Source organism: Humulus lupulus, chromosome 9 (assembly GCF_963169125.1).
Source record: "Humulus lupulus chromosome 9, drHumLupu1.1, whole genome shotgun sequence".
NCBI lineage: Eukaryota > Viridiplantae > Streptophyta > Magnoliopsida > Rosales > Cannabaceae > Humulus > Humulus lupulus.
This window is the reverse complement of record NC_084801.1, coordinates 179,157,104-179,174,623: the sequence shown is the minus strand read 5'-3', so window position 1 is coordinate 179,174,623 and position 17,520 is coordinate 179,157,104. Positions and strand designations below refer to the sequence as shown.

Genomic DNA, 17,520 nt, shown 5'->3' with positions numbered 1-17,520 from the left:
CTGAGGCCTAGGGGGAGTGGATGGCTCTGCTGGTGCCGGAGGTTGAGCTGGTCTTCTTGTGGCAGCATCTTTTCGTGGGCGCCCACGGGGCCTCCGGGGAGGAACGTGTACGTCCCTTGGAGGAGGGACTTGGTTTTCACGCGGAGGCGGGGGTTGAGCCACCTGCGCCTCTGCGGCTATCCTTGCCAACTCCTCATTCCGTTTGTTGGCCTTTGCCAACTGCTGCTTCAGCTGTCAGTTTTCAAGTTCCACAATGGGAACGTAGCGCTCAGGATTGTAATACATATCCTCATCCCTTGGTGGAGCAGGTGGTCCCCAGGAATCGGAAGATCCACTCCTTTCTTCGACATCTGGGTTTTCCATTGGTTGTTTCCCAAGACGCCTTGGGTAATTTTCTTCAGTAACGTTCTGATTATTAGTGGCCATGACTTACTCAAGGACTAAATGCTTAAGGCTCTCAATGAAAGCACCAAATTGTTGACGCCGTTTTTCGTCAACAGTGAAAGAAGAGCACGTAAACAATAAACAGTAATGGCCAATAAAAGTACGATAATCCAAAACACGATTTTTACGTGGTTCAGCAGTTAAATCTGCCTAGTCCACGAGTCTTTGTTATTAAACTCAAAATGATCTCTGAAAATTCTTCAGAGATTAATTCTTCAGAGTTTTCTCTCAAAATCACCAAAATTCGGTCCTTTACAATGGTGCATAACCTCTCTATTTATAGAGAAGATTTCTGAATACTATCCCACATATTTTGGGTAGTTACTCTTTTTATGCAAATAAATTAAATGACCTTAAATGCCTGTAATCCGATACAAAAGGAAACGTCCCTTGAAGACCAGGGGGCATATAACTGATCAAATAATATTCCAAGATTGTAGGGGATTTACAGTAATAAATGTAGACCTCGTCTCTTATAGACGACTCATCAGGATATTCAAGGTTATTATCCTATATCACCAAGGCCTTATTCTCCCAGGTCTCCTATCGACTTTTTCGAGCTAATAACATCTCCCGAGGCCACATGACTTCGAGATCGTAGGCGCGTCAGGCTCGGAGCCCATGATCCGAGGTCATCCCCTGAGAACAGATGCACCTCGAAGCCTACCTTTCGAGCTCGTGGGGATTTCGAGGCAACCATCTTCGAACTCGTCTCAGCTTTGCAGGCTCGATGTTTAGTTTTGGAACATACTCCAGACTTTACGAGTTCATTCATTATGCATCCAGCTTTCGAGGTTACACTTCTCATGGCTCGAAATCTGGGTATAACAAGCTTAGAGAGCTTTTGACAATAGAGTTTTCTGCAAGTTTGAGCAGAGTAATTGCTTACAAGAGAAAATATGGCATCCCCGCTACAGTGCACAATTGGTCCTATTTATAGGTAGTTTAGGTGCGATGGGATTGGATCGGACTAATCCAGGCCCAATAAGGATGCAATCATGGTTTGCTCGCTAATGCAAGCTTAATACAAAGGATATTGCTAAATAATACATATTAATCAGGGCCCATTGGGCCTGCTTGGGCGTGGCCAAGCCGTATAGCTGTTAATAGTACATAACCTCAGACTGGTCCGCGTGAGCTTCTAATGAGATCCTGAGGACAGGATCTGTCAAAGCAGTGACAATACTGTTTCATAGTAGCAGCGTACATTCCGTATGTAACCTCTTCTGCAGGTTAGTTGAGGAGACTAACTTCCGTGTTTCTTGGAGGTGTGTCAGTGTCAGGGAAGATCAATCTTGCCATATCCGGACATCTGGTCCAGGTTCCTTTACTAACGTCCCGGTCCATTCACCAGGACCCTGGTTCGTTCACCAAGACTCGTGTTCATCCTTGACAAGGGTGTATTCTCAGACTGTTGAGCCTGCCACCTCTACCCACATCCCGGAGGATACTGTTAGGTAGGGACCAGGAAGACGAATTGGGCCTGCATCTTAGTCCCGGTCCCTCGTTATGGTGGCGCCCATCGAACACTGTTGGGCTTACCACTAAGATTTTCTTCTTCCTCGTTCATTGGGCTTAGGATGGGTCTTTGATCTCTTTGGGAGAGCCCACAAACCCATTGTGTTATGCCACGTGTCCAGGGGAAAAACAAGGATAACAGAAAAATATAATTTTGAAATAATAAATAATGCATAAAGATAAATATAAATAAATATTTAAATATTAATATAAGTGTAAAGATTTCAATTTATCTCTCATACCAATCAATAAAAATAAAATAATTTTCTTTCGTCTCCTTTAACTAAATAAGTAGGAGAGAAAATATATTTTTTTTCTTTATCTTTTCTATCCCTTTTATATTTTCTATCCCTCTTATTTTCTTTCATCCCTTCCAAACATAGGCTTATAGTGATGAGTATGTTTTCACAATAGGTACTTGTAGCTAAAGAAAACTTGCGATCGCCCCTCTATTATGACGACATATGTTGCTCTGATTACCTATATTTCTTGTAGTGATATAATGTAATTTTCTCTTCCTTTTTTAAATGACACCAAATACCCTTTCTGTTTTAAAAGAATAATTTTTGGTTAATTTAAAAAAAAATGTTAAGATCAATATCAAATATGTCCTAAGTTTTTTGTGTTATACACATGACATGTGGCAAGAATACTTGAAAATGACTTTCTTAATTTAGCATACAACATTTTTTTTAGAACTAAATAAACATTTTCTTAAAGTAATATAATTGTCGATAAATATTTTTGTTAAGTAATGATATGTGCACTAAAATTATACTCAAAACAATACACCAACTGCTATGGCAGATTCATTTAAGGAGGTCTCACTATCTTAGAAAATAGTATCATGTCATAGTGACAAAACCATTATTATCATTAAAAAGAGTAATGACACGAGTCATTTAATGAAAAACCATGCATGTGTTTACTGTCATTACAATAAAAATACACACCTTAAAAGTTATTAGAACACGTGGTTGGGATGTCTATAAACACTTCCCTTAATGTCAATATAACACGTGGTTTTATATCCTTACAATAAAAAGAGTCACCTTAAACTAGGAAACTATAGCATGGCTCCAGTGATGCCATTCCGCAGAACTTAATATCAAGTTGACGAATTATGATGCGACACCAAAGAAGAAACATCACTGTTGTTTATGGAATTGGAATTGATCTCATATAGATCATGAAGAGATAAGGATTCAGGATTGATTTTGTAGAGATCATGAGCAGAACTACTTGTAGAAGGTTCATTAAACTTTTTACTCAAAGAATTGGAACCTTGGGTTTCGAAAGAATTCTTCCTTTGAATTTGTTGATAGTAGTTTTTGAGGGATTTAAATCTCAAGTCATTTTCCAAACCATCCCTAAATATACTAGGATCAGACACCACTTTAGTAATGGCAGTTTGTTCTTCAAGCATACTAACCACTTCTGACATTGTAGGCCTTAGCACTGGAGATGCATTGGTGCATAAAAGAGCCACATTCAGAACAATTTCAACCTCTTCCTTATTGAATTCATTCTCCAACTTAGGATCTATTATCCCCAATAATTCTTCCTTTCGCTGCAATGCGAAGGCCTGAAAATGAATGAACTATTCAAGAGCCCCCCAAAGATTCATACAATTTCATATATTCAATAAGCAACATAAGATACATTCTTCTTACATAATCAAGAAGGCAAACACATTCATTGTCAGGTTTGTAGTTTGTATTGCTCTTCCCACTAACAATTTCCAAAGCAACTATGCCAAAGCTATACACATCTGCCTTTTCAGTTAAATAACCCCATAATGCATATTCTGGAGCCATATATCCTCTAACAAAACAACAAAAATAAAGCATCTAAATAGTTAAAGCTTAAACAATTCATTCAAATTATTTACTTTTGGATCATTGTATATTTAGGTGTTGAATTTGTGAAATTACTTACATAGTTCCAGCAATCCGAGTGCTAATGTGGCTATCATCCTCTTCATGAAGCTTAGCCAAACCAAAATCTGATATCCTAGCATTTCGATCTTTGTCAAGTAACACATTTGTAGCCTTGATGTCCCTATGAACAATCTTGAGAGGTGACCCTTCATGAAGATACAACAGACCTTTGGCTATTCCAACACATATGTTGAACCTCGTTGCCCAATCCAGTTTCAAACCACTTTTTCCTTCACATTTGAATGACATAGCTTAAGTAAATTGATTGAAATAGTAAATTTCAAATACAAATCCAACAAAGTAAATGATAACATAATTCACCAAAAAGTGCATGGCCAAGACTATTATTTTCCATGTACTCGTATACTAGTAATAACTGATTTCCTTCTACACAACATCCATAAAGCTTGACTAGATTTGGATGTTGCAGACCAGATATCATGCCAATCTCTGTAATAAATTCACGATTGCCTTGTCTTGACTTAGAAGACAGTTGCTTCACAGCAATAACTGTACCATCTGATAAGTGACCCTACATTGCAACACATACAAATTTACATCTTGATTGTGTTATAATTATATTAAGCTCAAGATACACTATTATGGGGCATGAATTACACCTTATAAACACTTCCAAAACCACCTTCTCCAATTTTGTTATCAGAATGAAAATCATTAGTGGCAGATCTTAGTTGTCTCAAAGTAAAGGAACCTGTTACCAGCTCCAAGCCAGTAAGCTCTGTACACAAGTGGAGCAATCAATAGATGTTTAAATTTAACTTCTAAAGAGGATAATCAAGCAAGTGAAACTTCACTTACATAATTTGTTTTACACATACCTGATCTTCCCGTTGTATATTTGTTCCTTTGATATATTCTCCATGTGATAGCACTAATTATTAACAGGATTAAGACAAAAATTGAAATGGCAACGCCAACCGCTATAGGTATTCTATTTCGTGACATAGGCTCTACAATACACAAATGGAAACCAAATAACCATAAAGAGAAGGAAGAACAAATTATTTTAAACTCAAATTATTGCATTCTATAGGTTAACATTCATCACCTTCACAATGGGATTTGGAACCTGAAATGCAGAAACCAAAATCCATGTTCAATAAAGAACATTACTTAAATGAAGGACACAAACTTAAGCAAGCTTACATGATATTGGTCAATTTCAGTGCATAATGATAAAGGGTTTAAGTTGGTGAAAAGGCTAAAATTTATACAATTAATGCAAGTCAGATTTCCGTAATTATCTAAATCATCAAAAATTAAACTCACCCTCCCTAATTATGGTGTAATAAAATTACGTAAGATAATTTTTTATTTTGCTTCCAATCTTGTAAAAGACGACTTCAGTATTTGTTTAGATAATAATTGAGTATATTTTGTAGTTTGTTCATCAAATAAGAAAAGTGTGACTATGAATCCATAAAATATTTTCCAAAGATAAACAACTTACTTGGACACACAGAAATAGCGGATACGAGAATACCATAACTGCCCCTATTAGGAACAACAGTGGTTCCTTTTCCTGCCCAATAGAATCTAATATCCAGAGTATTATCTATCACATTGACATTAAAGTACTGTTGGACCACAACTTTACTACCAATTGTGTTGGCAGCCTCGTATATATTAAAATCCGTGGACATTTTCTTTCCCTAAAAAAAGAACAAAAAACAAAATAAGTAAGAAAGAAAAGTCAATATTATATTACAATCAAAATAGTAACGTTCTTTTCTTTTATTCTTTGAAAGTAATTACTTACCTGAATATATATATCAAATATGCGTCGACCAACATCAATAAATTTCTTGAACTCAAGCTCTGCAAAGTGCAGTTTTATAGTGTACATTCCATTTTTTAAACAACCAAAGTATGTAAGGGACACTGGAGATTTTCGTGCAGTAGCATACAAATATCCTGAATTTTTAAACTCGTCGTTTTCTACAATATAAACCCTTTGGTCTCCGCTGACAGATGGAAAGTATCCAATGTTACTAAATCCCCAATATGTTGTAATATTTTTACTCATAGTGGAACTGTCGCCATTAAACTCATCACCTTCATAAAAGAGACTCCCATTGGCATTTTTCACAGTTATTGGCGGCCCACCACAATTTATATGGAGGGAAGATTGAGGATCTGCCACATACATATAATGTAGACCCTTGTTAGCATAAGATTATGTTCTAATCCTGAAACTCAAAATGTCAACATTTATGAAACTGACTATTTGTGCCAAATGAAAAGAATTCATAAATCTGGGAAAATATTTATTTCTCTCTACTATAATGTGCTAAAATAAAGAATGTTGCTATGGGGCATTCAATGGTACAAAATACCATTTGATGCAACATACAATAATTGATGGAATTTAATATTAGGTCTCATATTTTTTTATTTATATTGGAATATATGAAATGTGATATTAAATTCCACTAATCATGGTATGCCGAGTAAAATTGTATTGGACACCTTAGGGTGCTTTATAATAATAATCTAAAATAAAATAAAAATTCATATCATAATTTAAAAGTAGAAATCATTCACTAACTACGACATGAACTGTGGTCATAGACATAAGCTAGTGGTATCATACTTCTCGTCACAAAAGAGGAGGTCCTATGTTTGAATCCCCTCCCCAATAAATATATATATAAACTACAACATGAACTTCCTAATGTATTAACACCTCCACCTGTGCAAATCATAGGCAAATTGTGGATTTTTTTTCTTGGCAAAAGGCAAACTGTAATCCATAAGAAGGCGTGCGATTTGCTCTCTTTTTTTCTCCATGGTGAGACACAAGAAAGCGATTCAAAAGCCTGGCAATCAATCTCCTGCGAATGAGAACCCTTCAGTCAAGATCACCAGTGAGGAGGGTCTGGGAGGTGCTAAAGATGCGATTTTGATTGCTATGGGAGGAGGTTTTCACCGATTCAGTTGCTGAATTTCCTGAGATTGGGGAATGCCACACAACTGAAGCTCCTATTGTGAATACTGGCGATATGTACTCTGGTTCAAAATTGTGTGAGGAGGTAGCTGATGAGAGGGATTTTCATCATTTAGCCAAGGACAAATGGTCCCAATTTCGAGAGTCAATTGCTCACTAGGGTGGAGCTCGTCTGGCTTTTGCAGAACCAATGCTCCTAGAAGGGAAACTGATTTCTCAGGTGGATGTGGAGGAGATAGAAATGGAAGCTTCTTTCTTGAATTCAGCAATGGTATGTATCGTCCTTGGAGCCAATCCCCCATTTGTAGTGTTTGAAGGTTTTATTAAAAGATTATGGGGAAAACTAGGTATTGAAAGGATAGCTCGAATGAATGCAGGCTATACTATTATGAAGTTTCGGGATGAAGTCACGCGAGATATGGTTCTGAAAGCTGGGGTAGTGCATTTTGATAGGAAGCCATTTATACTGAGACCTTGGTTGTTTGATTTAGACACTATGAGGTTAGTGAAATCTATTCCTGTTTGGGTTAGACTACCTGGTCTTGGGCTGCAATACTGGGGAGTTAAGTGTTTGAGTGCTCTTGTTAGTACCATTGGCAAACCTATGTTGGTTGATAAGGTTACTAAGGATAGGTCAATGGTGAAGTTTGCTAGGGTGTTAGTGGATGTGGAGATTTCAGATAATTTTCCTAAAACTATTAGTTTCCTTAATGAGATAGGTCAATTGGTGGAACAGATTCTTGAATATGAATGGTTGCCTACTCAATGTTCATTCTGTAAAGTTTTGGGCCATACTGCTACTAATTGTAAACGAGACCAGGGAGTTGTTTGGAGGAAAAAAGAGGTGATGAAAGGACCAGTGAACTCAGAAGAAGTGGTAGTTCCGACTTCTGCTGAGCCATCTACTGATTCATTTCCAAAGGAAAATGCTGGTGTTACAGCCATAGTTGACACACAGAAAATTGTTCCAAAGGAGGTCTATAGTAATAAGACAGTGCAGGATTCAAATTGGACTACACCTAAACGACTTGGGGGAGTTAAACAAACTGCTCCAGCTACTCAGACTACCACGATGCATGAATACATATAGTGTTTTACAAGATCATCTAGTGGAGGTTACAAATATGGGACTGTCTTCTACCAATATTTTCAATGGAGGGTTACAACATACTTAGCTGGAATGTTAGGGGCCTGAATAAAAGGAATAAATAGAGGTCCCTTCTTGATTTTTGTCGATTCAATAAGGTTGGATTAGGAGTTTTTCTTGAAACCAAAATTAAGGGTAATAAGGTTGAGGATATGATGAAGAATGTCATTGTAGGCTGGGATTGTTATAATGGTCAGGCTATTGAAGGTAGATTTTTACTGGTTTGGCAGTCTGGTTTAGTGTCTGTTACTGTTCTTCAGGAAAGTGCCCAATTTGTTCATTGTCGAGTGAAGATATTGGGCAAAGCTCGGGAATTTTGTTTGACATTTGTTTATGGGAGGAATATGATAGAGGAAAGACAAGATTTATGGCAGGCTTTGGCTTTGCTGGTGTTCCCTGTGCAGCCTTGGCTCCTGGCTGGTGACTTTAATACTGCGTTTGATTATGATGATCAAATTGGAGGGCGTGCGATTACTGATTTGGAAATGGAAGATGCTCATCAGTGGAGGGCTCTTGGTATGGCGGATGAGTTGCGCTCATTTGGCTCCCATTACACTTGGTCTAATAAGCAAGAGGCTAGGACCAGAATCTTCTCCGAATTGGACAGGGTGTTCAAAAATGAAGCTTGGGTGGATATTTTTCCTAATTCTTAAGTCTTAACTAATTGGGATGTCCTATCCGATCATTGCTACTGCATCATCAAATCCTTGAATGTTACTGTTTCAGGGATTAAACCTTTTAGATTCTATAACATGTGGGTTGAGCATGCTGAATTCAAGGATATTGTGATGAATACCTGGTCCAAGCCTTTACAAGCTCATGGTTTAGTGTGAATTATGAGGAAATTGGATAGGCTCAAACATGTTCTTCATAAGTTCAATAAATTGGCGGTTGGTGATGTCACTCTCAATTACTCAATAGCTAAAGATCAATATCAACAAGCTCACTTTAATCTTCAACAGAACCCTCATTCAGCTGAGCTCCAACATGCTGAACGGTCTGCTTGTATGGATTTTACTTGTCAATCCAGAATTTATGAAATTTTTCTTAGGCAAAGAAGTAAGATCACCTGACTTCGGTTTGGAGATGAAACTACTGCCTATTTTCACGCCTGTCTTAAGCAGAGGAAAGTTACAAATTAGATCACTTCTTTTATGGATGATCAAGGTCAGCTAAATGATAAGTTTGAGGATGTTATTGCTCATTTCATTAACCATTTTGGAAGGTTCTAAATGGAATAAAGTCGTGTTAGCTATGTATGTTTGGGCGCTTTCTTCCAAGCAAGACCTGCTTTGGGTTAAGTGGATTGATGATCTTTACCTCAAAGGACATAATTTTTGGGAGTATAATCTAAAGGTTGATGTGAGCTGGTATTGGAGGAAGTTGGTTAAACTAAAATCGTTTTTGTCTATTGATGATTTAGAGGCTTCGGTCACCAACAGGAAACTCAATATGAGTTTATTGTATAACCATTTTCTGCAGCAGAAAGGTTAACTATGCTAACGTCGTTTGGTGTAATCTTTCTATTCCGAAACACAGATTTATATTGTGGCAATCAGTCCAAGGTCATTTGCTTACTCGGGACAAGCTTGTGCATTGCCATGTTCGAATTGACTCTTACTTGTGCCCTGTTTGTGAGTTAGAGTTGGACACTCATATTCATTTATTCTTTGATTGTGTTTATTCTCAACAAATTCTGCACAGGGTTGAAGATTGGCTGGGAGTTGCCATTTGGCCTTCCAAGTTCGCTGATTGGATCACTTGGATGGTTGGGAGACCTAAAGGGCTGGTGCAAAGAATTGATGCAGCTGCTCTTGCTGCATCAGTTTACTTCATTTGGCTAAATCATAACTCTTGTATCTTTAATTGTTCTGCCTTTTCTGTTCCTAGAGTTGATCATTTGATTAAGTCTTGCTTGAAGGCTAGAGTGTTTAGCCTTGCTAGGAAGAATCTTGTGAAAAAAGAGAAGGCTATGTTTGATTTTATTTGCCAGTTGTAATCTGTTTTGTTTTTGAGAGCTCTTTGTGAGCTTGTGTTTGTAAAAGTTGTTGTGGTTCAATATAACTTTCTTTCTTTTTTGAGAAAAAGAAGGCAAAACTGAAGAATTATCATTTAAAGCTAGTTCTAAATTTTAGGAATCATATCTAATATATTAGAGATTGTGTTCATGCACAATTTTGGTATCATATAATCATATTTCCTTATTTAATTCCCACACTAATTTAGTGTCCCATTTTCCTCCATATTCTTTTAGACTTTTGGATTCTACAACTAGAATACATATGCCATGTTTATATGTATTGTATGTTTATCCCTCATTTGGAAATGAAAGGAATAAAAGAGTTTAATTCTATCTTAAAATTTTACATGGTATCCATTGGTAGGATTAGTTAAATACAAATCCTAAAGTAGTCTTACACATTGAGGTGTAAAACCCTCAACAATTTCACATTATGAGTGTGTGAAATTTGAGTTTGAGCTGTATGTATTTAAAAATTATATTTTGGTGGTTAAAAGTGGTATAATGAGGCATCCAAGCATGCCCAAAATACTTGAGAGCAATTGGAGTAGTCTAAGGTCAATTTTGAGAAATTTGACCAGAGGTTAGGTGAAGTCGCAAGTCTCATGTAAGGCATACAAGTAAAGTTGTAAAGCAACATGCAACATCTTGCCTGTTGCTAGGCGATATGTTTCCTGTGATCGGAAACATGGTGTCATACAACAAGCGACATGTCGCCTATGCTTGATGTGGAAAATACATTTTTGGCTCCAAAATTTGTAATTTAAAAGCTCTAATCCTATTGGGTAAACTTAATAGCAGTGCCTACACAATAAAATGGATAAATTAGAGTTGAGAGGTCTACCGCACTTCTCAATTCTCATTCTAATCTCTCTCTAGATCTTAAGAACACACTTTTTCTCCTAGAAAATCACCAAGAATTGTTTGGCTTGTGTGATTTTCAAGAATTACTACATCCTAATTCACATTCCACTATTTTAGAAGCTTTAAGAAACTTATTAAAGAAATTAAAATAAGGTCCAAAGCAAAGTTTTCCAATTGTAAAATATGGTGAATGAATTGTGTATATATTCAATAGAATAGTATGTATTTATATACAAAATTAGAGACAGAATAGGAGACTAACTAAATACAATTAACTCTAATTTCTACAACTAATATACAGCTAATATATTCTAACACTCCCCCTCAAGCTGGAGCATAAATGTTAATCATGCCCAGCTTGTTACAAAGATAATCAACCCGCACCCCATTCAAAGCCTTTGTAAAAATATCTCCTAATTGTTCTCCAGTTTTCACATATCCTGTGGAGATCAGGCCTTGTTGAATTGTCTCAAGAACAAAATGACAATCAATCTCAATGTGCTTAGTTCACTCGTGGAACACAGGCTTTGAGGCAATATGAAGACCAGCTTGATTATCACACCACAATTTTGCTGGAAATGAAGTCTTAAACCTGAGTTCAGTCAAAAGCTGATAAATCCATACTATCTCACACACAGACTGTGCCATAGCTCTATATTCTGATTCTGCACTAGATCTAGACACAACATTTTTCTTCTTACTCTTCCAAGAGATTAGATTGCCCCCAACAAAGACACAATAACCTGAAGTGGATCGTCTATCTACCTTGGAGCCTGCCCAATCTGCATCAGAGAAACACTCAATCTGGGTGTGTCCATGATCCTTGTAAACAATACCTCGTCCTGGTGCTCCTTTCAAGTAACACAAAATTTGCTCTAATGCTGCCCAATGATGAATTGTTGGAGAAGACATAAACTGACTAACAACACTAACTGAGAATGCAATATCTGGACGAGCCACAGTTAGATAATTCAACTTTCCAACCAATCTGTGATATTTCTTAGGATCTTCAAATGGTTCCCCATCACGTGTAAGATGCACAGCTGGATTCATTGGAGTACTGCAAGGTTTTGCTCCCAATTTTCCTATCTCAGTTAACAAATCAAGTACATACTTCCTTTGAGACAGAAAAATACCTTGTTTACTCCGAGTAACTTCAACTCCCAAGAAATACTTGAGCACCCCTAAGTCCTTCGTGTGAAACTGGGTATGAATGAAAGATTTAAGGGATGAGATGCCTCCAGTATCATTTCCAGTAATAATGATGTCATCCACATACAAAACTAACAAAATGATACCAGCAGTTGATCTTTTATAGAACACAGAATGATCTGACTTACTTTTCAACAAACCAAATTTCTCAACAGCCTAACTAAATTTACCAAACCAATCACGAGGGCTTTGTTTCAACCCATATAAAGATTTGTGAAGACGACAAACTCGCCCTAACTCCCCCTGAGCAACAAACCCAGGAGGTTTCTCCATATACACTTCTTCCTCAAGATCCCCATGAAGAAAAGCATTTTTAATATCAAGCTGATGCAAAGCCCAATGATGAGTAGCTGCCATGGAAATGAATAGTCGAACAGATGTGAGTTTAGCAACAGGAGAAAAAGTATCACAATAGTCCACTCCATAGGTTTGAGCATAACCCTTGGCAACAAGACGGGCCTTTAAGCGAGAAATTGTTCCATCTGGATTGACTTTAACCATAAACACCCATTTGCACCCTGTGGCCCGTTTTCCTGAAGGTAAATTAACCAAGTCCCAAGCACCATTCGCAACTAAAGCATTCATCTCTTCTATCATTGCAACAAGCCAACCAGGATGAGACATGGCTTCACAAACAGTTTTAGGAATAGTGATAGAATCAAGAGAAGCAATAAAAGAGCAAGAAGAAGAGGACAGATGATTATAAGAAACAAAAGAAGAAATAGGATATGTACATCGGCGTTTACCTTTATGTAGTGCATTGGGAAGATCATCATTGAGTTCCAAATCTGATGACGAAGATGCAGGTGCAGGACATGAAACGGGAGGTGGAGGAGGTGGACGCCTGGAGTACACTATAATAGGAGGCTTATGAGGTGGTAGAGGTGGTGGAGGTGTAGGCATTGCGAGAGCTATGACGGAGGCAGGTGAAGGAACAAGAGACTCGTCAGAACATGTATCAGGCGCAGAGGATGTGACAGAATATACCAACAAATCATCATCCTCCCCTTGACGAGTAGGATTAGGTGAAGATGAAAAATAAGGTGTATTTTCCACAAAAGTAACATCAATAGACACAAGATATTTGTTAAGATCAGGAAAATAACACCTATACCCTTTCTGAAGACGAGAATAACCAAGAAATACACACTTTAATGACTTAGGATCTAATTTGGTGACATGTGGATGGACATCTCGAGCAAAACAAACACTGCCAAATACCCGAGGAACAACTGAAAACAATGACTTACCAGGAAAAAGAGTTTTAAATGGGATCTCACCATTAAGTACTAAGGATGGCATGCGATTAATAAGAAAGCAAGGTGTGGAAACTGCATCGACCCAAAAAGGTTTAGGAACTTTCATTTGAAACAGGAGGGCACGTGCAGTTTCAAGAAGATATCTATTTTTACGTTCTGCTACACCATTTTGGGGTGCAGTATCAACGCAAGAAGTTTCATGAAACATGCCATTAGAGATCATATAAGATTGAAATTGAGCAGATGTGCATTCCTTGGCATTATCACTTCACAAAGTACGAACAGGCACATTAAATTGATTTTGAATCTCAGCACAAAAAGCACAAAATATAGAAAATAACTCAGAATGATTTTCATTAAATATAACCAAGTTACACGAGAATAATCATCCACAAAAGTAACAAAATACCTGAATCCAAGTTTAGACAAAATAGGAGAAGGACCCCAAACATCAGAATGAACTAACTCAAAAGGAACACTAGCACGTTTATTGACTCGAGGACTCAAACTAACACGATGATGTTTGGCAAACTGACATGACTCACAATCTAATGAAGACACCTTACTATATTGGGGACAAAGCTTCTTGAGCAAAGGAAGGGTTGGATGGCCCAAACGACAATGAGCCTCAAAAGCGGAAGCGACACTCGGACAAGCAATAGGAGTTGAGGACAGTGGATCAAGAACATACAGGGCGCCAGATTCATGTCCTTTACCAATAGTCTTCTTCATCATAAGATCCTAAAATAAACAATGATCGGGAAAGAAAGAGATGCAACAATTCAAATTACGACTGAGTTGACTAACAAAAAGCAAATTAAAGGATAAATTAGGTAAATGTAAGACTGATGACAAAGTAAGCAAAGGTGTAGGAGTAACAGTGCCAGATCCAAGAACAGAAGATGGTGATCCATAAGCTAAGGTAACAGAAGAAGTGGGACTATAAGACTAAAGAGTGGAAAAGAGACTGGAATTACCTGTCATGTGATCTGTGGCACCAGAATCAATGACCCATTTCGAGGATGTGGAAAGAAGGCATGCATTAGATTTACCTGAATCATAAATTGCAGTGACAGAAGGAGATGAAGACTGAAGTGATTCTTGGTACCTTGAGAACCTGGCAAATTCATCCGCAGAAATAATGACCGATTTGTCAGGTGCATCACTAGTGCTTGCAACATTAGCATAGTATTTTTGCTGATTTTTAAACTGTAGCTTCTTACACTCGAACTTGGTATGACCTAGTTTCTTACAATAGTTGCACATAATGCTCCCGGATTTCGATGTTCGATTTTCAGGCCTTTGTGAATTGCCTCCTTTGGAACCACTTGGAGTAGAGTTTCTCCATGGTGCATTATTATGACCAACCAAAACACTATTAAGAGAAACAGATGGAGTAGTTTTTGTATGAAGAACACGACTAAAGACATCTTGTAAAGAGGAGACATCAGACCCAGAAAGAACCTGTGACTTTGCAGAGTCAAAGTCAGATGAGAGTCCTGCTAAAAAGCTCATGATAGCCATTTGCTCTCGCTGGCGCTGTTGAACCTTCACATCAGGACTAAATGGCAACAACACATTAAGCTCTTCGTATGTCCTCTTAAATGTCATAAAGTAGTTCATAAGAAACTGATGTTGTTTCTCCGCGCGATAAAAGGCTTTGCAAACATCATACATACGTGATAGATTTTCTTTTCCAGAATACAAAAACTCCAAGTAATCCATTAGTTCTTTAACCAATTCACAATGATTAATTAAACTAATTATCTCATTATTAATAGAATTTCGAATTTGAAGAAACAAGTGAGCATCCTCACATAGCCACACTTTTCTTGAATCGTCTTTTTCTTTGGGAGGATCATCAGTCAAGTGATCATCTTTGTCAATACTCCTTAGATAAAGTCGAATCGTCTTACTCCATTCCAAATAATTCGAACCAATCAATTTATGGTCTGTGATTTTAGACATCACGGGAACCACATCAGAAATAACTAGTGGTTTTGGATCTGATTTCATCTCTGCCATAACCTCAAAAAAAATATTGGAAGAGACAAGATAGAATCGAACAACGAAGAACAAGTAAAGAACACCCAGATACGAAGAAGTGAGAAATACCAAACTACAACCTGAGACAGATGTGAGTAGACTCAAGAGGAGACGAGAAACGAACCGGAGATGATTCACCGTCGAAATCCCCATCACATACGCCTCTATGTGCCGGCGCGTGAGGTAGGTGGCAGAAGGAACAAGCGGTGCGTGAGCCACACGTGCGAGGAGTCCGGTGACCGGACTTTGAAGATTCTTCCAGCAGTGTTCTCACAGATGTACCCTTTGTGTTGTGGAGAGTATCCCAAGAACAAGCAAGGTTCAGAGCGAAAACTCAACTTGTGATTGTTATAGGGCCTTAGGTGAGGAAAACAGGTACAACCAAAAAGTTTCAAGAAGTGTTAATCCAGCTGCTTGATTATAAAGAACAGGAGTAGGTAGTCTATTGAGGGAGTAAACTCCACATTGAAAAGCATGCCACCAGTAGGTGAAGTGAAGTCCTGAATGAGCCAAAAGAGTGAGTCCAGTTTCTGTGATATGGTGATGTTTTTGCTCTACCCTGCCATGTTGTTCATGCGTGTAAGGGCAAGGATATTGAAATTTGATTCCTTGATCCTGCAAAAATCCTTTAAACACTCGGTACTCACCAGCCCAGTCAACCTGGACACTTTTAATTGGTAAAGAAAATTGTTTCTCAACAAGAATTTTAAACTGAACAAAGACATTAAGTGCTTGAGACTTAAGAGTTAAAGGAAAGTTCCATGTAAATCTACTATAATCATCAACAAAATGAATGTAGTATCTAAAACCATCTTTAGAGGGAGTGTGAGAAGGACCCCATACATTAGTGTGGATCATTTCTAAAGGCTGACTAGCTTGACTAGAAGAAAGGGAAAAAGGTTGCTTATGGCTTTTTCCCTTTTGACAAGAATCACATAATTTAAATTCTTTAATGAACCAGAGTGAGATTTGGGACAGAATTTGGCTCAATACTTTTGGAGAGGGATGACCTAATTTTATATGCCATAAATTGACATCCTAATTAACATTAGAAACAAAAGCTTTTGGCTGAAGATCAGGAACATAAGCAGAAAAGTCTTTATTAATTTCAATTGTATTATAAGCAAGGTGCTTAGAATCAGAATTGCAAGAACAATTAGAAGATGAAGGACAAGATTTTACATTTGTAAACAATTGAGAGGAATCAATTTTAGAAACAATAGCTAAATGACACTGAAGGGCTGGCATAGAGGAGCTGGTGGCATCATCCCCGAGCATGTATAGGCCATTTCTAACTCTTCCCTTGAGCAAGACATTCCCCGAATCCTTGTCCTTGACAAAACAACAGTTTTTGTGAAATTTAAGAAAGACATTATTATCTTTGGTAAGCTTAGAAACACTCACAAGATTTTTAGTAATAGATGGAACATTTAACACTGAATTTAAGTGTAAAGGGGAAGTAGAAGTTTCAGAATAGTAGCCTTGCCTATGTGAGAAATTAACAATTTCTTACCATTCCCAACAACAATTTCAGCTCAAGATCTTGATCACTAATCGTACACCCAGCAATGGCAAGACTATCAGATAGAGATTTAATCTTGTCAACATAGTCATAGATTGACAAGTTACCTTTCTAAATATTGGACAACTGGCCCTTGAATTGTAGTAGTCGAGCTTTGGATTGACCTGAAAAATTTTGCTCCAGAACATGCCAAACATCATAGGAGGTGGAATAAGCTACTACGGATCCAAGAATGCCTTTAGACATAGAAGATCTGGGCCAAGAAAGAAGCAATTGGTCACATCTCTTCCACTGGCGATATTCAGGGTTTGCATCACCGTTAACCAGCTTCACCAAAGGAGAGATGGTGCTGAAGAGAAGCTCATCAAGGTCATGCCCTATAGCAGTAGGTACCACCTGAGATTTCCAAGCAAGAACGTTAACTCGATCGAGTTTAGGAGTTAAAGAAGAGGTGAGAGAATTAGAAAAGAGGTTCCATGCCAAAGAGGTCATGGAGGATGTGCTGGCCGGAGAAGCAAGAGCTTGACCAACGGTCGAAAGATCAGAGGTCGTCGGAGGCGTAGTGATAGTAGGAACTGAT

General features: G+C 37.8%; 1 protein-coding gene across 2 annotated transcripts in view; it reads right to left on the bottom strand.

Moving 5' to 3' along the window:
• Positions 1 to 2,815: 2,815 nt before the first annotated feature.
• The window catches only part of LOC133801339 (probable LRR receptor-like serine/threonine-protein kinase At1g29720), a 50,475-nt gene continuing 35,770 nt past the window's right edge, over positions 2,816 to 17,520 (bottom strand). The window contains exons 18-26 of one of the 2 annotated variants that reach the window (XM_062239514.1): positions 5,683 to 6,059; positions 5,374 to 5,575; positions 4,972 to 4,992; positions 4,742 to 4,873; positions 4,523 to 4,641; positions 4,224 to 4,434; positions 3,901 to 4,132; positions 3,636 to 3,786; positions 2,816 to 3,547 (exon numbers count right to left, since the gene is read on the bottom strand). In XM_062239514.1, coding sequence (XP_062095498.1) covers positions 3,071 to 3,547; positions 3,636 to 3,786; positions 3,901 to 4,132; positions 4,224 to 4,434; positions 4,523 to 4,641; positions 4,742 to 4,873; positions 4,972 to 4,992; positions 5,374 to 5,575; positions 5,683 to 6,059 — 1,922 coding nt within the window. In that variant the 3' untranslated portion in view covers positions 2,816 to 3,070. The remainder of the gene's footprint in view (positions 3,548 to 3,635; positions 3,787 to 3,900; positions 4,133 to 4,223; positions 4,435 to 4,522; positions 4,642 to 4,741; positions 4,874 to 4,971; positions 4,993 to 5,373; positions 5,576 to 5,682; positions 6,060 to 17,520) is intronic. The other variant, XM_062239515.1, reaches the window with a different exon arrangement.